The sequence below is a fragment of the Abramis brama genome (genome assembly GCF_963993115.1).
Source record: "Abramis brama genome assembly, chromosome: 11".
In the NCBI taxonomy this organism is placed as follows: Eukaryota; Metazoa; Chordata; class Actinopteri; order Cypriniformes; family Leuciscidae; genus Abramis; species Abramis brama.
This window is the reverse complement of record NC_139973.1, coordinates 18,521,678-18,546,141: the sequence shown is the minus strand read 5'-3', so window position 1 is coordinate 18,546,141 and position 24,464 is coordinate 18,521,678. Positions and strand designations below refer to the sequence as shown.

The 24,464-nt window shown below is 41.8% G+C and overlaps 1 protein-coding gene across 1 annotated transcript in view; it reads left to right on the top strand.

Moving 5' to 3' along the window:
* Positions 1 to 24,464, top strand: part of crocc2 (ciliary rootlet coiled-coil, rootletin family member 2) — a gene marked incomplete at its 5' end in the record, with an annotated part of 55,003 nt that overhangs the window by 11,042 nt on the left and 19,497 nt on the right. The window contains 10 exons of the mRNA XM_084129584.1: positions 7,499 to 7,666; positions 7,862 to 7,945; positions 8,132 to 8,238; positions 10,614 to 10,758; positions 11,276 to 11,382; positions 11,824 to 12,030; positions 13,692 to 13,788; positions 13,945 to 14,034; positions 14,254 to 14,394; positions 15,139 to 15,338. Coding sequence (XP_083985710.1) covers positions 7,499 to 7,666; positions 7,862 to 7,945; positions 8,132 to 8,238; positions 10,614 to 10,758; positions 11,276 to 11,382; positions 11,824 to 12,030; positions 13,692 to 13,788; positions 13,945 to 14,034; positions 14,254 to 14,394; positions 15,139 to 15,338 — 1,346 coding nt within the window. The remainder of the gene's footprint in view (positions 1 to 7,498; positions 7,667 to 7,861; positions 7,946 to 8,131; positions 8,239 to 10,613; positions 10,759 to 11,275; positions 11,383 to 11,823; positions 12,031 to 13,691; positions 13,789 to 13,944; positions 14,035 to 14,253; positions 14,395 to 15,138; positions 15,339 to 24,464) is intronic.

Genomic DNA, 24,464 nt, shown 5'->3' with positions numbered 1-24,464 from the left:
AGAAGAAAAACATTGTTGCATCGTTTTGGAACGACATAAAGGTGAATAAATAAAAAGAGCAGATTTAAACATTTTAAGAGATCAATTCCTTTAAAGATCTTTTGCTGTGATTGTGTCGCAACAGTTTGGCTTTTCATTGGGAACAGACATCGTTCCTGGTTAGGATGCTGTGTTAATCACTTTTTTATTAGCACCCTATTCACATCACCTATTCAAGTTTATAGCTTAATTTTACATTAATTACAATGTGCATATGTTTTATACTTGTTCACTTGTTTGTTTACATCCCTTGCTGTGGAAGGTGATTGTAAATTCCAAGCGCAATTGAAGCAATATTGCGCATGTGAACATGTGTTTGTGTTTGTATTTCGCGTGTGGATACTGCCTGGGTCCCGTTTTTACCTCCCAGTAGGTCTTCTCCACAGCAGCTGTGACTGTGGTCAAACAGTGCTCCATGGTGATAGTTGTTGGTTTGTGCCTGGGGGATGCAGTGGGGTCTCTGAGCTGGGGAGCTTCACAGCTCTCTGATTCCTGGCCAGCATTGTGTAATCACTCACAGTGGCGCTGCAAAAACAGCTTTCACAATCAGCTGGATGTCTCTCAGCGGGCCAGCACTCCAGCAGGGACCGGGAGAAGGGCATATTAGTAGAAAGAGGACAGCAAGGCACAAGGGATGGGCGTGTTGTGTTTATATGTTTGAGTTTGTATGAATGTTTGGGCATTAGTGAGTGAATTTGCACGTATGTGAGATAGATAGAACTGAAGTTAGCACGGGTAAGCATGGGGGAGTGTGTTTAGGTGTGTGCGTGTGAGCGTGTGTGTATATATATGCAGAGGAACTGTACGTCCGCTCCAGCTGTGTTTAGGAATCTGACAGATTATTCACTACATTAATTCCCTTTATTAAGCCTCTGGGTCCAGGCCAAGCCAGTGAGAAGCGCTCACAGCTGTAACCCCCTCCATGCCACCAGCTAGCATATGACTGACTTTATGGGTGATATTTGGGAGCAAGACATTTATAGTTATGTGCTTGTGTGTACATAAATATATCTGTATTTCTTTGTGTCTCATGTATTTGTGTGTAAACAGTGTGTGCAGGTGTGATCCACCCACATCTATATGCTGTTCTGTAGATATATTCAGTTTTCCTCATTAGAAATTAAACTTAAAATGAAACACAAATGAATTATGGCTGGAAATCAGAAAATACACATTTGATAATTAATTAAATCATTCTATAAATAATGAAACAATTACATGAATAAAAAATAAATAAATTCTTCACATCAATGCTAATAGGTGTCTGTCATAAAGTCCAAAACCATTGTCATGACAGGACAGCGTGACATAATCAAAGCATACTTGAATCTGGCAACTGCTGTTTATTTGTTTGAGTAATAGATAAATGAGTGTCAGAGGAAAGCATGGTCTTTCAGCCCATAAACACAAAAAAACAGGGATCACTTCATTTTCTAGAGATCTGGCAACACTGACAGAGTGCACCCTTAAAATTTTAATAAAAATTCTGTCATCGTTTACTCACCATCATGTCGTTCCAAATCTCTTGGACTTTCTTTCTTTGGTGGGACACTTACAGTAATGTGTTTTCCACAGAAGAAAGTCATACAGAACGACATGAGGGTGAGTAAATGATAGAGATAGTTCACCCAAATTTAAAGGATACATTTAAAGGGATAGTTTACCCAAAAAGAAAATTTCTGTCATCATTTAGCCTACGTTCAGACTGTAGGTAAATGTGGTCCAAATCCGATTTTTTTGCTCACATGTGACTCATGACAGTGTGAACAGCACGAACCACATGGAATCGGATCTTTTCAATTCCGCTTTGTGCCACTTCCATATGTGGTAAATTCGATACAGGTCAGATGTTTTGCAACCTCAGTCTGAACAGTCATATTGGAATTAATGCAACTTTTACGGCACTCTAGATCAACATTTGTCACAATTCTGCGCTCATGGGAGTCACTTCAAAGATTTTACATACCCGAAGTTATCAAGAAAGTTGCGAAAGGTAGTCAGTGGAAGGAGAGTGATGTGTCAGAACTCAAGTATGACAGTGACAGCCCTATATAAAAGCAAAACATGAGGGCTCATATCATAAATGTTTTAAAACTCTGCTCTCTTTTTTCGTAACCTTGTCATTGTTTTTTATATTTCCTGCACACAAATTCGCTGTCTTCGGCAGATCTAATCGCTTAATCCTCCCTGTTCACTTCCGTATAACAGCGTGCTGCGTGACATCTTTTTTATCGTTCTTTTGTGTTTGCGGGTCAGTCCAGAACCATGAACTGTTCACATTGGAATCTGATATTGACCACATTTAAAACAAAAATGTGAACAGATACATTACTAAAGTGAATAAAGAATACGTAACTTAGAAAACAGTACTGCAGGATTACGGTACAAAGCTGTAAACCCTGCTGCCAGTATTTTACCGTTAAATTACAGAAAAGTTGTAATTTAGATTACGGTATTGAAAATGTAAGATTACGGTACACAGCTGAAAACCCTGCTGCCAGTATTTTACCATTAATTTACATTTACATTTTTTACAGTGTACAAAAAAAAAATCTGATCTGAGCAATAAATCGAAATTTACCACTAAGGCTCGCAGTGTGAACGTAGCCTTACTTATACCGTTATATCATTCCAAATCTCTTGGAAATCTGTTGAACACCGAAGTCTCTTATTTTATGTTTTGCAGAAGAAAGTAGGGCCTAGTCATTCAGGTTTGGAATGACATGAAGTTGTTAATAGAATTTTCATTTTCAAATAAAATGTCAGATAACTTTCACAACTAACTTTTAATCTCTAATTTATCTAAGGCAAATTAGAATCATTATTCTTCAGCAACATCTTGTAAACCGACAATCTGGCCTAACAAAAAGATTTGCTTAGCACCATGCTTATGAATTACTAATTGATGCACCGGTTTATAAAAATTGTGGCAACAATCCTACCCCAAATTAGAAAATGTAAATGTTTTGATATTCATTAAGAGTGGCTGACAGAGTCAATTTAAGTGAATATTCTGTGCAGAGTTGCAACCCCAGGAAGCTTGACGGAAAATGAACATGATTCTAAATATGTTTTCTCTCATATTAGAGGATCAATCCACTCTTATGACCACATGGAGGGAGAAGCCGAATATTCTTGGCCCTTGTGCAAAGAGCTTTCAGTGGCCTTGAAAATGTTCTCTCGTTGGCAGATGAATCAAAGTGCTGCCGTTCCTTTATGTATTGTGAAATATTTATCAAACGAGACAATACAAGGAGTGGCACAAATCATAAATATTAAGTAATATAAAAAATGCTAATGCAAAACACATTTTAGAGAGAGGGCAGCGTGGGGTCTCTCTCTCTCTCCGTGAAAAAAGATCTGGGGAATAGATACATTAAAAAACAGTGGAAACCATGTGGCAATACAAACCATGGATCCGGTCTTTTGCAAGATGTTGCATGTTGATCATTATTGTAAAATGTCAGTAGGTGACCTTAAATTAAAGACTAGAATTTTGGGATGGAGGCCCCTCTCTATTAGTGGTCCTCAGAGGCCGTTCTGAATGCATGTTCTGCCGAGGACTGTCAGAAGTACAGATTCACCGTGTGGTCAGGGGATAGATAGACTGACTTTCAAAAACATGTATCTTTGTTTGAGTGATCTGACATTGTCAACCAATGGCAACAATGGCAGGTGAGGAGGGCAAAAGAGGTTGGTAGGAGTCTTTTACAAAACTATTTGGAAACAGTCATTATTTTTGCTAATCTGTTTGGCGCCACTAGTGATGCAGAAATTACACACTTGTCTTTATGCATGGGTCACTGACTCGAAAACACTTTCAACAATGTGGATTCATTCACTAAACACTGCTGTGTGTTGTACCATGAAATATTATCTTCTTGTTTATTGAACTGTTGTGGAAAAATCGATATCACATCTGCAATCGTGTTAATATTCATGAAAAACAATCTTGTTTGTGTGATATTGCTTAACTATTTGCATGTGATGCAAATATGAAAGACAAAAACTCTTGAATTTTGGGGGCATTCCAACTGGGTTGTTTTTTGGTTTTCGCAAAGTGAGGGACACTACTCTAAAGTTTTTACTCTAGAGTTTGCTTACTGTAAAGTCACATTTGACCATGAGAGATTTTGCGAGATTTCCCATGTTCACAGTCGGGTTGTTTGTGAATGGAATCTGTAAGTGTTTAGTGTGCTGTCTTGGTCACATCGCGTTACTCCACACACTATATAGGAACAAAACTTTTAAAACGTTTTTTTTTTTTTTTTATCATCATGTTTGTGGTCTCTTACATTTTTTTGTTCTTGTTTTTTCTTTCCTTCAATGATTCTGTTTGTTATCATTAGCTGTCTTTAATAAAGCTCAATCATCACCTATTTAATCACTTAATTATCTAATTAACTTCAACACTGCTTCAGTGTTATTTTAACACTCTGTAGTGTGGACACATATGAACACTGAGCAGTGTTAATTTAACACTGAGGATTTTGCTCAGTGTTCATGTGTGTCCACACTACAGAGTGTTAAAATAACACTGAAGCAATGTTGAAGAATTTTAAAATTACCTTTACTGTAAGTACATTGTATAAAGCTTTAATCTGAACAAAAGCATGTGGCTAACACCCATGTTTGAAAATTCATCACTTATACATACACCGCAAAGGCTGAGTGGCCTCTAGACACGTGTGACAGCATTCTACCCATGGACCAGAGCCAAGCCTGTGGCGGCAGATTGGCTGCAACCAGAGAGAGGGACCAGCTCTAGAATTTAATACCATCATAATGCTGGGCTTGTTTAGTGCCGCTAGCAAAAAGATCCAATATCGACACATGTCATTGCATCATCCATCAGCCCTGCTTCAAAAACCTCCTGTCTCTTTGATGCTGCTGGTAAAGTTTCCTTCAGTAGCATATCTGTGATAATATTTTAACATGTGATGGGTGCTGTTAAGATTTGGATTGGAGAAGTTGGTTTTGGACAGTAATAAGAGGCAGGTTGATTCCATTCTCTTAAAGTTTTTGAGAAATTATCTGTTTGATGAAAGCTGAGATGCTGAATAACGTGCATAGAAGAGTCCATATGGCCTGTTCATCGGGATACCAAATACACCAAATTAATCAATGTTATAACTGTGTTCATTTGAAAAATCTATCTAGGATCCTGACTTTCCAAAACTTCTGAGCTGAAACAACCATAATGATTTTGCATTATTCTTGAGTATCTTAATCGTATGGAAGCCTGTTTTCTGCTTGAATAAACCGGTAATTGCAACTTTATATCTCACAATTGTGCCTTTAATTCTCATAATTGCAACTTTACATCTCAGGTGACTTTAAATCTCGGAATTGTGACATTTGTGCCTTTGTCTTAGATTTGACTTTTATATTTCACAATATCACTATATCTCGTAAATTTTTCGAGATATAGTGATATTGTGAAATATAAAAAAAATGTGAGTTTATGTCTCACAGTTGTGACTTAACTGTAATGGTGTCTCACAATGTGAATTTACTGTATATCTCACAATTGCAACAAATTGCATAATTGGACTTTGTTTCACAATGTGAATATATCACATATATCTTATACTTTTTCTCACAATCTGACTTTTACTTTTGACATTGTGACTACATTGTGTTATCTTGCAATTGTGACTTTGTCTTACAAAGTGACTTTGTTTCTCGTAATTGCAGTGTGACACTATTTCAATTGAAACTTTGTTTCACTTGACTTTATATCTCACAGTGTGGCTTTATACCTCACCACCGACTCTTTTTTTTTTTTGGAAGCAACTTTATTTTATGGATCAGAGGTACCTGCACACTAGATGTGTGCTGCGCTGCACCACTGACCCCCATAAGCTTTTAAGGCAGAACAATATGCTTGTGTGTAAGTGCCATTTATTTCATGACTTTGCATCAAACGCTTTTTGTGTTGTAGCAACAAATTGCCTCTAATTGTGCCAAAATAGTTGCAAAGATACATAATCAATAGAGTAGTGCAGCTGTTTCCAAAGGAGCCTTTAAACACAGCTGCTGCTGCACCCAACGTCCCCCCTCTCTCTTCTGACTCGTCCTCCACCCATGTTTTTCATTTTCTGTTCGCTTTCAAAAGCTGTCACCTTAACAACAGGCCGTATAATAAGTCCCTGTTCCCTTATGAGCCCTGAACCCCAAAACCGCCCAGAGCCGGGTGCTGGTTTGCCCTTCTTTGTAGTATATGGAATTAAAGCTCTCCGAATGACTGTTTGAAAATGTTTTATTAAGGTTTGCGAAGCCCTTGGCTCCAGTTGGGAACAGGGGGACCATTGTCCCTGCATCTTGTAGAGGCTGCTGTTCAGCTTAGCAGTAGATTAATGTTTGCCTGTGATTTCTGTATGACCTGTAGTTGTGTGTATTTCTGTTTCTTACTTCTTTGCAGAAAGGATGAAGTTGACTCTGCATCCACCTTTTACTCTCTCTACCCCTCGCGCTCTGTTTTTCTTGCTTTGTTTGAATCAGCTGAAGCAGCATGTTGTTGTGTTGAGAGGAAACATGTGGTTTTTGTTAGTAGGGACTGGGTGTCTGGCACCATGATATGCATTTGGGGGTTGAAGGAAGATGGGAGGGGTTGGAGGGGTAATGGGACATTGAGATTGAAGACCCTGTAGGAGGATGGGAATCAAGGGAGAAACACATTGCCATTGTGACAGACAACCTTCTCCTTTCTATACACACGATCACCCTTCCCTGTGTTAATTTGCGCAAACCTACCTATAAGTAAATCAGAAATCAGCATACAACACACACATCACTGCAAAAATCTTTTTGTTCCCCTTTTTCCCCCCAGTAAAGCAAAAGGCATGTTGCCACTTATTACTGCATTGAATATCTTTCAGAATGTGTTTAAGTCAATTTTTGTATAGGCACGCAATTTAAATCTTGACTTTTTTCTTTTTTTTTTGCTTCAGGATAAAAGAAACTGACCTTTCGCAGGGCATGTTGTCACATTGAATACTGCCATTAAACTTTCCTGCAAAATGTAAAACAACTATGAAACTTAAAACAATTTATGAAAGAGCAAAAATTTAAAGGGTACAGTAAAATACAAAAATATGAAAACTGCTTTGGCTAACAAAATCATGTATGCCAGTGTGGATATATAAATTTTGTGATTTACCTCTGTGACAACTAGTCCCGGGTTCACCTATGTCTTGAATTGGGTTTATTTTTTCATACAATAATAGTTTTTCTTGTTTCAAGCTTAAATCTAAAATCATACATCTAAAGTTGCCTTCGCATAAAATAAGAGAAGGCAATATTTGACTGTTGGAAGAAAAAGATACTTAGTCTTTTCACTTGAATCCATTTTTCACTGTAAATGTCACTAAATCATACCAATACAAATTGTGAACAGCCATAAAGAGACTACAAGGTGATCATATAGTGTAATGTGTGTGCTGATATGTCTTTGCAGCTGGAGCAGATGCTGTTGCAGCAGTCAGGAGATTCAGACCAGCAGAGTGTGTATGGCGCAGAGCAGGGCTGGCTAAAAGAGGAAGGACGATCTTATAGGCTGAAGCTCCAGGCCTTTCAGGAGAGCCAACGCAGACAGGCTCAGCTGGTGCAGAAACTACAGGCCAAGGTTCACTGTTAGATGTGGTCTCATTCAACTTCAATTTTGTCAAAGATGGAAAGGATTATTTTAGGGGAAATCTTTTTTTTCTGGGGAATGTACTTCTGGGATATTTATTAGATAGAGATACCATGATGATTTAATACAGTTGAGAATGTGGTCCATCTTAAGTTGCAGAGTGAAAATATGTGTCTATGTCTGCAGTTGCTCCAGTATAAGAAGCGATGTGGAAATCTAGAGCAGCAGGTGCTGGAGAAAACCTCCGAGTCAGAGAAGCTGAGGCTCTCGGTACGTTTCACTGGAGAACTTGACCAGGTTTACTGATAGAAGAACACTTTACTCCTTCAAACAAAAATTTTATTTGGACCTTTTTATTTCAAGAAATCTATCTGCTCTTTTGAGCTTTGGTATTGACAGGTGTTGCACTGTATTTTGGTGTGTTAGGTATAAACCTGCCTCTGTCCATGTATTTAGCTCCAGTCGCACCTAGAATCCTCAGCACATCGTCTCCAGCGCTTTGATCAGGAACACAGTCTGGATGTCCAAAGTAAACTTGCACTGCTGGAGGGTGAGCAGAAACGGTGAGAACAAAAGTGATATGTGCCTCTGACAGTGAGAGGTGCAGAGAAACAAGTCGGCAGGCAGATCAAGGTAAAAGGAAGGGTAATGAGTGGGTCATCCAAAAAGTGTGGTAAGAATTTCTGTTTGGAACCAATGGAGAATTGTACATTTTGGAAAATGAGAATGAAAAACCGTATAAAGAGTTTTTTTTTCTTTACAATTTTTTCCATTTTACCCTGTTAAAAACAAATCCAGCTTAAGATGGCAGTTATGTTTTGGCGAATGGTACCTGGTTTCCTGCTGATCTTTAGCTGGCGCAAGCCACTTATATTCCAAAAACCAGCCTGACCACCGAGCTAGTATAACCATCTTGTAGCTGATCCAAGATGGTCTGAAAGTTTGATGTCACACCAGCTGATGACCAGCTTAGGCCAGCGAATGAATTAATGAACAGCTTGGTCTAGCTAATGACCAGATTGGAACAGATAATGTCCAGCTTGCACCAGCTAATGACCAGCTTTCACCAGCTATTGAACTTCAGGAACTAGCTGATGACCAGCTTGGACAGCTAATGAAAAACTTGGACCAGCTAATGACCAGCTTAGACCAGGTAGTAACCAATTGGAACTAGCTTGGACCAGCTAATGTCCAGCTAAGGTTTGTTAGTTATGAGCTTGAACCAGCTAATGACTAATCTGGACCAACTTAAACCAGCAAATGAAAAACCATGTTCCACAACTGAAGTACAACCACTTAAAGGATTAGTTTGCTTTAAAATAAAGATTAGCCCATGATTTACTCACCCTCACCTTCATATTTAACACGTTACAAAGTAAAATTCTCATTTAGCTTCCGGCCATACGCAGTCTACTTGCCCCTAATGCGCAACTTACGAAACTTATGACGTCAGAAGTAGCGTAGTGAGCCATGGCGTAGCGTAAATATCAGCAGTACGTCGCATTACTCGCATCAGTTGCGCTTTATACTTAAGTGGAATCCGTACGTTTGTTTGGCCGGAAGCTAGTTATTTTACTTTATAAAATTTTAAATATGAATATTTTTCTTACACAAACTCATCGCTTTGCTTCAGAAGGCCTTTATTAACCCCCTGGAGCCACGTGGAGTTCGTTTATGATGGATGGATGCACTTTTTTGAGCTTCAATCTGTTGGTCGCAATCCACTGCCATTATAAAACTTGGAAGAGCCAGAATATTTTTTTAAATCAGATACACCTATGGCTTGAGGGTGAGTAAATCATGGGCTAATTTTCATTTGAAAGTGAACTACTTCTTTAAGCTGAATTCTCCAGCAGGGTACTGATCTTTTACCATTCTTTTACTGAGAAACAAAACATGAGCAGCATTTATCAGTAAAGCAATAGAGTTAATTAAATAAAATATCCTAGTTGCCTACTTCAGTCCACACAAGCCCATGCTGGAAATGAATAGAAGGGGGTGTCAAAAACAAAAGTATCCAGTTTGTCAGACTTAATTATCGCAACCTTGTTCAGCATCTCAGCCAAACAGTTTTTACTGCACTTCATAAAAAGAGCTGGCCAACCTACTGTCCCAGACGCCAGCCTTTAAAAGAACATGATTTACTGTGCCACTCACCCCTAATTGAAACAGTTATGGCAAACTCTTGGCCGTATGCTTGCCAAGCTCTCATCCATTTTTTAAACCTTAGTGCCTCTGTCAAAGAGCGCACTGCAAAGTGCAGTTCATCCGATCATCTGTGGCTCTGCAGTCTTGTAACACAATGTATTTAATTTTCTATGTCAGAAAAGTCAACTATGCCAAGGCTCATGAGAATTTCATTGCATGCCACAATTAACTGAGATTCAGCAGGGCAGAAATGTTACATTGTGAATTAATGCTAAGCTGTCTGCCTTGGCATTAAGTTTTCTCAGAGGGGCATGAGCTGCAGAATTAGGCCAAAACACAGAATCATAAAGCAAATCTACTTATTGAAAATGATTAAACACATTCTCATAGCTTTTTTATTGTGTCTTTCTCTGTTCCTCACCCCTTTGATAATCGTTTCGTTCGCCGCCTCACACCACCCTGGCGTCAATCTTTGTATGTAACTGGGTGGATTCTGCCACGAATGATGTAAATAACCCTGTAAACTATTTGACAAGCAAATCTGGTGGCAATTAGGCTGGAGCTGACATGGACTTTATAAAACTGTCACGCACATTCCCCTCTAAGCGTGGCTGGCAACGCACAATGTGACGTGGGTCTTTATGAGCCTGTAAACATAGAAGCTGATAGAGGCCGTGCAATGGAGGGGGGTGAGATCATGTGTGAAGTTTAGAAAGAACATTTGGCTTGTGGCTTAACAGGTGGAGGTGCTGGGATACAGTGCTCTGAAGTTGATCCATATATTTCACAGGTGTTCTGGTTTGAGCCAGGTCAACGCACTGCTTCGGGAACAACTTGAACAAGCCAATGAAGCCAACCAGGCCCTGACAGAGAGCCTGCAGAAGGCACAAGAGGAGGCAGAGCAGAGGGACACACGACTCAGGAGGGAACTTGAGGTGAGAAGGAGGAGGAAAAAAGAGACAGAAGGAAGGAAGGAGAGATCTGTAGTGTATGTTTTTTTATCCAAATCCACAGTTTAAGGAAAATCTTTCCTTAATCCAACCCAATGAAACTCAACTCTGGAACTTGTGGAATTCCACCCTGGTGCCTGTTTTGTCAGTCTGGACACTGTCTTTGTTTTAAATCATTGTTGTGATTTTCTCAGCTGTTGTTTCCTGTGAAAACATTCCAGTCGATTGGAAAAAAGAGCGAGAATTCATTGCTCGGTGCAAACATCTGGTCGTAAGAAGAAGCTCATGTAGTTTACAGCCACATACAGTCAAGAAAAGTTTACTGTACTGTTTGTGTATGAGTCTATGAGTGTCTGTGCCTAGAAGTCCAAATCTAGGTATGTGCTTGTATGTGTGGGTGCATTCATTATTTTTCATATGGAGACATCTTTAATCTCACACTCTTTGCTGCCCCCCCCAATACCAAACCTGCCGACCATATGGCCGTGTTGCTCTCCCACAGATGAATACCTCCCGAAACAGCCGTGAGCAAGCCCGTGTGCGATCTCTGTGGCGCCAGGCTGCCTTCCTAAGGAGCTCTTTCACTCAGCTGCGGGCCTTCACTGACAGGTGAGTGTAGCTTGTGGCCAGAACCTCTTTTCAATTCCACAACCATTTATCCCCACTTGGGATCAAAGCAGAGTGGGTCACCAGGGTCACCCCTCACCCATCCTGACTGCATCGTCAAGGGAAATGTGATGGTTTAGATTGCCCTTCAGATGAGCCTTGAACCATCCATCAGAGCCAAGCTTGATGAGGGCTCGGCCTGTGTAAATGCTGTGATCATTGTTGAGTAATTTGCTGTAATGTGGATTACTCAACACATGGACAGCGGAGAAAATGTTCACGACCCTTACTCAGACACGACACCGTTCAAAGAGTTTATTCCCAGATCACAATATAGTTTCGGCCATCTGGCTCTCGTCAGTTTTGAACGAAACACATTTCCTTGGGAACGTAAGGAAATTTCATTGCTCCTGCTGGCTGTAACAGTTGTTTTGTGCTTTACAGGAGTCTGTCGGACATGCGAGCCGAGTGTACGGTGGCTGGTCGTCGTCTTCATACAGCCTGTGTGAATCTGGAGGATAGCATCAGTCAGCCTTGTTCCCCCGCTAGCAGCGGAGTATCAGCACTAGAGAATCAACTAAGAGACAAGCTGAGAGAGGCAATGCAGCTGCAGGCCCGCTTTGATGCAGAGAAAGTAGAACTTAACTCCAGGTACAACATGTCTGTCTGTTTACGCACACGTCCCATTCATTTTTCACCAATGATATACAAGTGTCACGCTTGAGCAGCATGCTGTAATAAACATGTACGGTATTGGCAGCTGAGGCTAAATTATCGTATTCAAAGGATTTCGCAGTGTCATAAATTTCAGCACAATCCCAATGCTTTGAATTGAAGTATTGATGTCCTGAACTCACATCTCCTAGATGACTCATTGCGCATTGTCCTGAGTGCTGACACACAGGGAAGGTCAGCATGGATTGCCTCATCTATCCAACTATGTGGCATGCCAAAACCAGAGAGAAAAAGCCTCTCTTTATTTGCCGTTCAGTATCCACTATTTTTCTTCAATTACTTGTATAATGTGTCAGTGGTCTATGACACTTTCTTTTGAGAGCGGATCCATGGATCTGACAGTGCAGGAATGGGGTCTTCTGATGAATGGAATCATTGCTGCTTCTCTCTTCTACATCTTTTCATCAGTGACAGTTTTATAATGGAGAGAGCAGAGATCACTCTCCATTTTGATATATGAACTTTTAGCTGAGCTTTATTACAGAGAGAAGAAAGGGCCATAAACAAATGAGGATCAAATAAGTGCACTATAGAATGTTTGATCATTTTGCCTCAACCGAGTTAATGTTACACACATGCATATTTTTTTGTAATATATATTGTGATAGTATGTGTGTTCATGTTCAGAACCTCATACTTAAAGTCGGTGCCTATTTCAACTTGCAGAGTACAACATCGAATAAGGGTGTGCTATTTTTCATAAAGGAATAGTACACACATTTTATTTTTTAATTCTATCATAATTTACACACCCTCATGTTACTGCAAACCTAGTGTATATGACTTTCTCTTTATTGTGGAACACAAAAGGAGAAATTCTTAAGACTTGTGATGGTCTTTATTTTCCACACAATTACAATGAATGTGAGCTGATGCTTTGAACCTTCAAAAGAAAACAAAAAACAGTTAAATCAAAAATTACAAGAATTGAATTCTGAAGCTAAATAGACAAAACAGACAAACATTTAAGTTGTTATTCACTGATGATCTTCCCTTCTAGTGAGCTAAACAATAGCAACCGGATCTTTGAGAATCATATCAGTCTGATTTGTGAACTAATATCTCAGCCCAGTTTTGTGAACCAGATCAATGGATAAATTAAAACAGTTCAATATTGAATTGGACATTGCTACTTATCACATAAATGTGTCAAAGAGAGCTTTTATGGATGCCAAGATTTTTAGAGAATGATGGCCTAATTTCAGTCTGTTCCTCACAAATCTTTCATATGACTTCAGAAGACTTGGAACATTGCAGAAGACTTGGAACACTGCAAACAAGTCATATGATCCATCCATATCTAGCTGCTAAATATGTGTTAGCCATTCACAATGTCAGAGATGGTTAACTCTCTAGAGAGACCCGCTTTATTTATTAATTTATTAAGATGGATTGTATTTATCTATTTACTATGCTACACATGACATGATCTATACATATATGTTTTGTTTGTTTTATTATTTATATTTAATGCTTTAGGAACATTGTGATACACAGTCATGCTAATAAAGCTTTGATCCAATTTTATGATACTTTAATATTATGATATGCAAAGATTAACGTGCATATCTGTGCAGAATCCTGGAATTGGGTGAAATGGTGAAGCAGCTCCGAGCACAGAACAATGACAAGGAGAGCAATCTGGCAGCACTGCGGAGCAGCTTGGACAGGATGGTGAGCAGTGATACGGTAGAATAATGGTGTTGCTAGAATCATTAATTGGGAAGGATAGTCTTGATAAACTCTATCACTTCCTTAATTGTCTGGATGCAGTTGTCTTGTCTGGTGTGTCAAGAAACTGCACTTTGACCTGTGTGCTTTTCTGCACAGGAAATAAATCGGTCCGAAGACAGAACCGAGAGGGATGCCTTGCGCAGCGAGATCAGCAGTCTGCAACAGATACTCCACAACATTAATCAGGTTTACTGAACGTGATTATGATTTTTTGGGCCAGATGTACTTAACATGACAAGAGTTATAGACATTAGCGTAAATCAAGAGAAACATAATGCAGAGGGGCTGCTTGAAAAAGGTCATGGATTTTGAAATCAAATCAAATCTTGTGGTAACTACATTCATTAATGATAAAACATTGTGATATTTCAAAAATATTTATTCATCTCTTGTTTTCTCTGTTAGGTGGTTTGTGGAGAGGGTTCCTCAGAGTCATCAAGAGAGGAGCACCACTCTGTTTCAGCAGGATCTATTTCCTCTTCTCAACGAGACAGCATTCTGATAGCAGTGCAGAGAGCCCTCTTACAGTGCCAAGCACAAAATCAGGTTTGCAAACCTCCTGTACACCATCCTTAAATTACACAGGTGTCAATCACACATCATCACATAGCCTTTACCATACCTAGAGATTGGCATGGAGTACTTTCCATAAGATCATCTCTCAATGCAAATCAAACCAGCTATTAGGCTAACTGAAATAAAACCATGCCAATCTCTAGGTATGGTGAAGGCTATGTGATGATGTGGGGCTATTTTAATTCCAAAGGCCAAGGGAACTTTATCAGGATGCATAGTATCCTGGATCCATGAAGTAACTGGCCTTTAAAAATAAAAATCTGCCTGACTCTATGGGAATTTAACATAGGGGTGTCCAAACTTATGCACCCTTTATTTTAAGGAAGAACATTTATTTATTTACGATACATTATTCATTCACAAAGAAAATTGGTGTCCTTAAAGGTTTGATTTTTCCTAATTTTTTAAATTAAGGCATTAAGTTCAATTTCCAAAAGATGATTTTTTATTCCTCTCAAACCAACTAGCCCAATATAGCAACATTGGCTCAACCAATGGTTTGGGTTTGTGGCAGGACTGTTTGTTTTCTGGAAACATATTTTCAGTTTAGTGCCGCTAGTGGTACAGAAATGACACACTTTAAATATGAAAACTAAATATGGCTTCATAACATCATTAGGTCGCTAATTGTTTCTCTCTAATAGTTTACTCTGCTATCACAAAGAGTATGTAATTTCAGTACACAACTAAATGACAATATCTATCCACCCAAAGGAGCTGCAAGCACGTCTGGAAGCTTCCCAAGAGCAGGTTGCCACCTTGCGAGATCAGCTACATGTGGGGGAAGATGAAACCAGAAGCCTGGAACAAAGAATACGAGAACTGCAGCAAGAGAACCAACTATTGGAGAGAGCTGAGGAGGACAGCACAAGAGATGCCCAGAGATACCGCACCTCACTGGGCATAGTAACCAGGTAGAGTCTGCTACTGATTGAATTAGGCACTTTAATAAAGGGTGCCATTGTTCAATCCCAAGGTAACATGCACAAAAGAGTTTCTAACTGAACATTGTACCCTCTACTTTTACATCAGTATTTTTCTATAGAGCGGTTTAGTCATGACATAATTTTGTAGGCCAATTCAGAAAGCTAATTAATAGATGTCTGTGTGTATTATATATACATGAATTTACATTTGATATATCAAATGTAAATTCATGTCCCAGTCAGGGTTTCCGTTGTCCGGTAATTACCAGACATTGGCAAAAAAAAAAATGAAATGTCCGACAAAATTAAATCTCTCCGGTCAAATTGTCCGATTAAAATTGCCTAATAATCCCGCCCCCCTAACACAATCTGAATTTGAGATTAAGCCTAAAATGTATAAAGCAAAAAATACACCGACCTTTGGCTATGTTATAAAGGAACAGGCTCTACCGTTTGAAAGTTATCAAACATTATTACATGGCTTGGTTGAATTCCAATGTGGAATGCGGTCTGTTATTTCTTGATATCAGACCGCTGCAAAGCACTAACGGCGCCAGGATTTTGATTGTAGGTGGGCCTCCAGAAAACGCCTCGGTTACGACTGTAACCTCGGTTCCCTGAAGAGGGAACGAGCGTTGCGTCGAGAATGACGCTATGGGGAACGCTTTGCGTGATGACGTCTTGAAGCACATGTAAAATCAGTCCAATGGTGTGGCGGAACGTCAGAGGCGGGTGACGTCACGTACCAGGAAGCTATAAAAGCCGGCCTGAAACAGAAAACGAAAGCTTCGTATAGTCTGAAGTCGGGCTGACAGGCATGAAGGAGATATGGCAGGGCGACGCAACGCTCGTTCCCTCTTCAGGGAACCGAGGTTACAGTCGTAACCGAGGCGTTCCCTTTCAAGGGAACTCGCGTTGCGTCGAGAATGACGCTATGGGGAACGTCTATACCAACGCCTCCATAGCTACAAGTGTCTGTCCTGTGTGAAATCTGGAGAGCAGCACTAGGAAGACAGAACATGAGACCCTGGAGCAGAGTCTAGATCCAAAGAGTAGAACCTGAACCTGAAGGTGTGCGGTGAGGACCAACCTGCCGCATCACAGACGTCCTGTAAGGACACTCCTGAAATAAGGGCCTTAGAGGCCGCCATACTCCTCGTAGAGTGCGACCGGACAGCCAAAGGAGAAGGCTGCCCAGCCGCCTCATAAGCAAGTGAGATAGCCTCGACCACCCACTTGCTCATTCTTTGCTTAGACACCGGACCTCCCTTGTTAGGGGACCCAAAGCATACAAATAACTGATCACTTTTACGCCACAGGGCAGCTCTGTGGACATAAGCGTCTAACGCCCGAACTGGGCAAAGCAAATTATTAGCCTCCTGGTCCGCATTCTGAAAAGGAGGAGGACAAAAGGCCTGCAGAACAATAGGTCTGGCCACATTAGTGGGGACCTTGGGGATATAACCCGGTCTCGGATGTAGAAAAGCTTTAACCATACCCGGTGCAAACTCTAAGCATGACGGAGCAACCGACAATGCTTGCAGATCCCCTATTCTCTTGAGAGAAGAAATAGCAAGAAGGAAAAGAGCTTTCAGAGTTAGAAACTTCTCAGGAACCTCCTCAATGGGCTCAAAGGGGGCCAGGGACAAGCCTTGTAATGCAATGGACAAGTCCCAAGGTGGCACCCTAGAGCGAACTGCAGGCCTCAGCCTCCAAGTGCCACGAAGGAAACGAGATACCAAAGGGTCTTTCCCCACAGACATTCCACCCAAAGGAATGTGGTAAGCACCTATGGCCGCCACATAAACCTTCAAGGTGGACGGGGTCAGACCTGCAGTGAACCGCTCTTGCAGGAACTCCAGCACTGTACCAACTGGGCAGTTAACTGGGTCCAACCGACGGTCACTACACCAAGAAGTGAATACTCTCCACTTCAGGGCATAAAGTTTCCTCGTGGAGGGAGCTCTGGACTGTAGAATGGTCTCAACAACCTCAGTTGAGAGATCTGACTCTATGAGCTGGGCCCCCTCAGAGGCCAAGCCCACAGGTTCCACAGTTCTGGGCGGGGGTGAAATATTGAGCCCCCTGCTTGGGACAGAAGGTCCCTCCTGACAGGAAGCTCCAGAGGATGCCCGTCGAGGAGGGACACAAGATCGGGAAACCATACTCTGCCCGGCCAGCGCGGGGCTATAAGAAGCAGGCAAACCCGGTCCCTGCGAACTCTCTCCAGAACTCCCGGGAGCAGAGCAACTGGGGGAAAGGCGTACAGACGTAGCCTCGGCCACGCCTGTACCATAGCATCCAGTCCCAGAGGAGCTGGATGCGTGAGGGAGAACCAAAGTGGACAGTGAGACGTCTCTCGAGACGCAAACAGATCCACTTGAGCTTGGCCAAACTCCCTCCATATCAGCTCCACCACCTCGGGGTGGAGCCTCCATTCCCCGGGCCTCGGCCCCTGTCTCGACAGAGTGTCTGCTCCTATATTCTGGACCCCGGGGATGTAAGCTGCCCTGAGTGACAGTAACTTCCCCTGGGACCACAAGAGGATATGGCGTGCCAAGTTGGATAACGGGCGCGAGCGCAAACCCCCTTGGTGGTTGATATAGGCGACTACCGACGTGTTGTCCGTGTGTACTAACACATGGTGTCCCCTGAGATCTGTGATAAAGCTCCTCAGAGCCCGGAAGACAGCTAACATCTCTAGGCGATTGATATGCCAGGAACGATGATGGTCTTCCCACAGACCTTGAGATGAGCGACCCTCCAGGATCGCTCCCCAACCCGTGAGGGAAGCATCCGTCGTTAGCAGTTTGCGACGACAAGGAGCTCCCAACACTGGGCCCTGGGACAGGAACCAAGGTTTCTTCCACATAACCAGGGCACGTAAGCATCGCCGCGTGACCTTGATTGTGCGAAATGGGTTGCCCCTCGGGGAAAACACCCTGGTCCTGAGCCACCACTGCAGGGGCCTCATGTGCAGTAGTCCAAAAGGTATCACGTTGGAAGCTGCTGCCATGAGACCCAACAGTCTCTGGAACTCTTTGACAGTGAGTAGCTGGCCTAGCTTTACACTTTTCACAGCTGCAAGGATGGATTCTATACGTGGCGGTAACAGGCGCGCCTGCATCGACACAGAATCCCAAACCACGCCTAAGAAAGTGGTCCTCTGTAGTGGAGAAAGCACACTCTTCTTGGCGTTCAACCGTAACCCCAACTCTTTCATATGGGCGAGAACGACATCTCGATGTCGAACCGCCAACTGATGCGACTGAGCTAAAATCAACCAATCGTCGATGTAGTTCATTATGCGAATGCCCTGGAGGCGCAGAGGCGCCAGAGCTGCATCCACGCATTTCGTGAAAGTGCGGGGTGATAAAGCTAGGCCGAATGGAAGAACTCGATATTGGTATGCTTTGCCCCCGAAAGCAAACCTCAGGAACTTCCAGTGACATGGACGGATGGAAATGTGGAAATATGCGTCCTTGAGATCTATCGTGACAAACCAGTCCTCGGACCTGATCTGTGGCACGATCTGTCTCAATGTTAACATTTTGAACTTGAGCTGCATGACTGACTCGTTCAGAACTCGAAGATCTAAAATGGGACGCAATCCCCCGTCCTTCTTTGGAACTATGAAGTACCGGCTGTAAAACCCGGTTTCCCTGCTGGAGGGAGGTACATATTCTATGGCCCCTTTCTCTAACAGAGTGTTTACTTCCTGTTCCATAACCAGAACCTGCTCGGGGCCCACCACTGTGGGCAGGACCCCCATAAACCGAGGTGGGCGTTTCTTGAATTGTATCTGATACCCTTTTTCTACGGTCTGCAGGACCCAACGAGAAACATTTGACAGTAGCTTCCACGCTGTCAAAGATTCTACTAGAGGTACCAGCCTCTCGAGACTGGTTTCTGGATTTTGTTGTTGCTGAGTAGTCGGTTCGTCGCCCTGTAACGGCGCACCGGCAGGGAACGACTGAACAGACTGCTCTAACACCCTCCTCAGAGGGGGCGGGCATCCCGAGGCCACTACGTTTCCGGGTGGTCCTTGAGATATGTGCTCGCCGGAGACCGCTGCGCCCTGTAACACCGGAGGCGGCAGGGTTAGCAGAACGGTCCCCTGAGGGTACCGAAGAGAGACGGGCACCGTAAAAAGAGGTGTTAACCGCTCTGCTTCGGGGGGGACTACCCTCATTCGTCCTGAGCCCACGGACATCAGGACTTTTTCCCAGCAGCCTTCTTGGCGGTAATAACGGTCCGCAGATCCGTTTTACCCCTCGAAGACTGCTGGGTTTGAGAGCGCCCTCCGTGTCCCCGTGATTTTTGTGGGGGAGCACGAGAGGACACACTCTGTTTTTGAGTGGCACGATATTCAGCGCTCTTTTTAGAGGAGTGAGGCTGCTCCCGCTCAGCAGCCTCAACGAAAGAACGGCGGGGGAGAATTTTCTGAAGTGCAGCTGTCTGTTTCGCAGCTTCTTGTGACTTAGCTACAGCACTGTTTACAGCATCACCAAATAACCCAACAGTGGAGACCGGAGCATCTAAGAGAACATGTTTCTCTTTATCTTTTATGTCGCTTGGATTGAGCCACAGATGCCTCTCAGTGGCCACCAGGGCTGCTATAGACCGCCCGATTGATTTAGCGGTCTCCTTGGTGGCCCTGAGAGACAGATCTGTGGCTCTGCGCAGTTCGGCTACTGTGTCAGGGCCAATTCCCCCGCCCTCCTCTAAATCACCCAGTAATTCGGCCTGATATGCCTGCATAAGGGACATCGTATGCAGACACGCTGCAGCTTGACCAGCGGCTGCATACGATTTATGAACCAGGGCAGAAGTAAACTTGGCTTAGAGGGAAGTGTAGAAGCCTTCAGGGAAGATGCCGTTGCTGGAGAAAGATAGCTTGCAAGCGTCTCCTCCACCTTCGGCATCTCCCCATAACCATAATCTTTATATTTATAAATGGAAGAGTAGTGTGATGTTTGTGGTGTGTATACTCTGTAAGACATGGGTTTCCCCCACGATCTCGACACCTCGGTGTGGAGATCGGGGAAAAACGGAAGGCTTCTGCGCTGAGGCTGTGTACGAGATGGCAGGAAGCGTTCGTCGAGCTTACTTTTCGAACGAACGTCCTGCCTATCTTCTGGCCACTCAATAGATAATCGCTCAACGGCTCTTGTAACCACGTCGAGCAATTCTTCAAACGCATGAGACTGAGGTGGCGAATCCTCAGACTCAGCGGCAACACTAACAACGTCCAACTCCTCAGAGCTGGACAATTGCAGTGTTGGTGCCTCCATCGGGGGGGAAGAAACCGCAACGCGTGCTTCCACACCCTGATGAGAGGCACTGGATCTGTCAGAAGGAGGCTGAGATAAGGCAGAGCCCGTCTCAACATCCACTGACAGATCCATTTGCGAACCCCAGGTCTGAGATCGACGCCGAGCCTCAGCAGCGGCGGGACCCGAGCCCTGGGGAACGTAATCCTGACTAAATCGAGCCAGGCGGGATCGGAGCGTACGCAATGGAAGCGCGTCGCAATGCACACAGTCACCACCCTCGAGTGCTGACTGGGCATGCTCCTCTCCCAAACAAACAACACAAAGAGTGTGTGTGTCACCTCCCGTTAAATAACGCGGGCAGGGATGAACACACACTCTAAACTGCTGATTGCTCGCCATACTGAATATATATATAATATAGACAGACAACACCATATAACAAGGACAGATTTCAACACAGAGCGCGACTGAAGACTCATAAAGCTTTCGTTTTCTGTTTCAGGCCGGCTTTTATAGCTTCCTGGTACGTGACGTCACCCGCCTCTGACGTTCCGCCACACCATTGGACTGATTTTACATGTGCTTCAAGACGTCATCACGCAAAGCGTTCCCCATAGCGTCATTCTCGACGCAACGCGAGTTCCCTTGAAAGGGAACTGGATGGGCCAGTTAAAATAAGCCAAAAAAAAAAAAAAAAAAACGGGTTCCCCTTCATCTCCGTTTCAGCGCTTTTCTGGGCACTGAGGACAGCGACTCAGTAGCCTACCTGAATTTAATGCGTATATTAGCATAGGTAAAAAAAAAAAAAAAACTTAAACAGGATTTTTTTTTTGTTACCTTTTTAATACAATTACAATTTCATTTAATTTATTGTTTAATAAAATTATAGGCCTATTATTTTTAGTTTATTAACAGCAACAACAGCTGTAAAGATGAAGTTGACGATCGCCATCTCCGTATGAACGCGCCTATAGAGAGAAATGCACATCATGGATTACATAATCAGAGAGTAGCCTATTTCTTTTCATTTTAAATTGTTAAAAATACATTTCAAGCTTTCTTAAGATATATTTCATGTCTGTGAGGGTGAGGCCTACGCTGAGTTTCGTTCAATTAGGATGAGATGCGCTCCAGTTCACGAGCAATGCAAGTGACCGCGCGGGCGCCTGCATGATTAGGCCTATCGTCTGCTATATTTGCTATACTTCTTATTTATTAAATCCAGGCAATTGGTTGATAAAAAAATTATTAAAATTAAGATACAATTTATACAAAACGCAATTCAATTCAAAAAAGTCTATCTACAAAACACAAATTAATTAAGTGGTCAAAATCATGTCTGACCCACTCCATGTCTCTCGATATTGCGCATCCTATCTTACTCGTGCGGTTTACTTTTCATAATCAACATAAATTAAAAAATAACATTATAATATTTTAACAAATATTAAACTAAATGAGCTTATTTAATGGCTACAACACGTATAGTAGACCTAGACTCTCTATTTGTACAAATTGCTGCACATTCATTTTATTCTGAATTTTGCACACATAAGTTGAAAGGCATTTGTTTGTGCATACATAGCAAAACATATCTGCAACATTTATCAAGTTCACTGATAATAATGCGCGCATTTATTAATTATTATCTTAATGAATAATGAAACAAGGACGAGGCATAAACTTGCGTTGTTTCGTTTAGAATGGAATGGATCGCAAATAGATCCGAATGAAGAAACGTACAAAACCATAGTAGAAAATGGGTCTCGAGTGTTCCTGCAGAGAGGGGGTTCTCGCTGCAGAATCGGATCAAGACGAAGCAGCGAAGTCGCCTTGCGAAGAACAATACGCGGCTTATGCGCATTGCAAGTTGTGGAGAGACATTGGGAAGTTCGCTTGAGTAAAAACAATAGGCTTCAGACATTCTATGTGGGGAAGGGGGATTGGTTTGTTAAACTATGAATGTGAAACCATTGTAAAAACAATTGCCGTTGATTGACGCCAATCGGACGTTCATGTTTTTTCTGTCTAATTGAAAGTTAGGCTAATAAACATGTTGCATTCGGCCTGATTATGTCATTTTTTAAGTTACATAGCCTGCCTCCAGTTTTCCTCAACTTGACTAATTAAGAGGCGATATTTGACCGGCATATCATCAAAATGTCCGGAAAACGAAACTTCTGCCGGTCACTTTGACCGGCACCATTTTTTTCTAGCGGAAACTCTGGTCCCAGTTACACTTAATGTTGTCACATTTTCATGGTTAAATAAACATTACATTAAAAAAGAGAAACCAAATAAAAAAAAAATCTATTTTATATTCATTAACTATACTATGCAATTAATGTTTTTTTTTGTTTTTTTATTAAAACCTTGTATAAATCTCATCAAGTTTTACATTTATTCCAAAATAATACTAAACACTATAACAATTTAAACAATATATTTTATTTGTGAACTGATGTTCAGCTGTTTTTGTTTAATAGTCAACTTATTGTCATCAGTCATCAAGCTTGGTAAACACTGGTCACAGACACAAAGATGTGCCTTTAATTTCACCAAGCTGATTGCTCACTAAAAAAAAAACCCACAGTCATCATGTTTTTTTGGTCATTTCAAGTGTGCTTTTGATGTGACATAAAACAGTGATATCTAAGTGGCTGAGTTTTTTACTTATTAATTAGTCTTCCCATTAACGCCATCATTTATCACGCAAACCAATCATATCCAATCATATCCAATCACATCCAATCATATCCAACCATAACCAATCATATCCAATCCATAGCTTGATTGAGGTATTGCCTCCTCTCACGTGAATTTCCCCCATTCATTCTTATTTACCTCCCATCAAACCCACCGCACACTTTAGGGCCTGTTAAAACTCAATGGGCTCAGGGGAGGCAAGAGAGACGTGGACTCCTGTTGTAACTTTACCTACTGGTCTTCAGTGCTCCTTTGGAAAAACGAGTGACTTATACAATTTTTAATGTCACATTTTATAATATTTGCGTTGTTTTATTTTTGTAATATGGATTATTTTCTCATCCAATTTTTTAAGGAGGCACTGCCTCCCTTGCCTCCTTGGAGGAAACGCTTCTGCAACAGAGGTTCTTGATTTATGCATTCATCAAGCATTCAAACTCACATCTTTTTAGTAGTTGTAGTACAAATTTAGTGGAACCCAAATTTAGTCTAAATTTAGAGGCTCAAACTAATGCGTATAGCCCAAAGGCTTTAAATTTGGTAGGGACAATAGGGACATGTCTCTACCAATATCAAACAACTACTGCAGTTTCCCTAACAATAATTTTGATCAAACAAACAATTACAATATATTCATATATAGCCACTGGGGTCCATCAGTGTCTTATGGGTTTTATTGTTTTATTTAACTTTTAACCAGGAAAAGTCTCATTGAGATAAATCCATTTTTTGAAAAGAATCCCTTTTAAAAGAGCGTCCTGGCTCAAATTTAGTTCTCTACTCTCAACTCTCCTAAACAAGTTTTGAGTATTTAAGGAGGATAGGCTTAGCTGCACCTTAAATGGGTCATACCTTTGACATTACCTGAGAAGTTAAAGTAATATATTAGAACCCCCCGCTCATTAAATGACATGCTTTTATTGCATGGATGGAGCAAGAACATAACTTAAGTATTTAAAATGCACTTGCACAGTTCAGTTGAACTATAAAGTTTACCCTCTGTTAAACTGAATGTACTGTATAAAGCAAACTGTTTGCTGAAATATCTAAGCAATTAACAACATGGATGTGATGCACAGCGTCATTATGACAGTTAAGTCAATGTAGACTAAAACCTGAATAAATTTCAGAT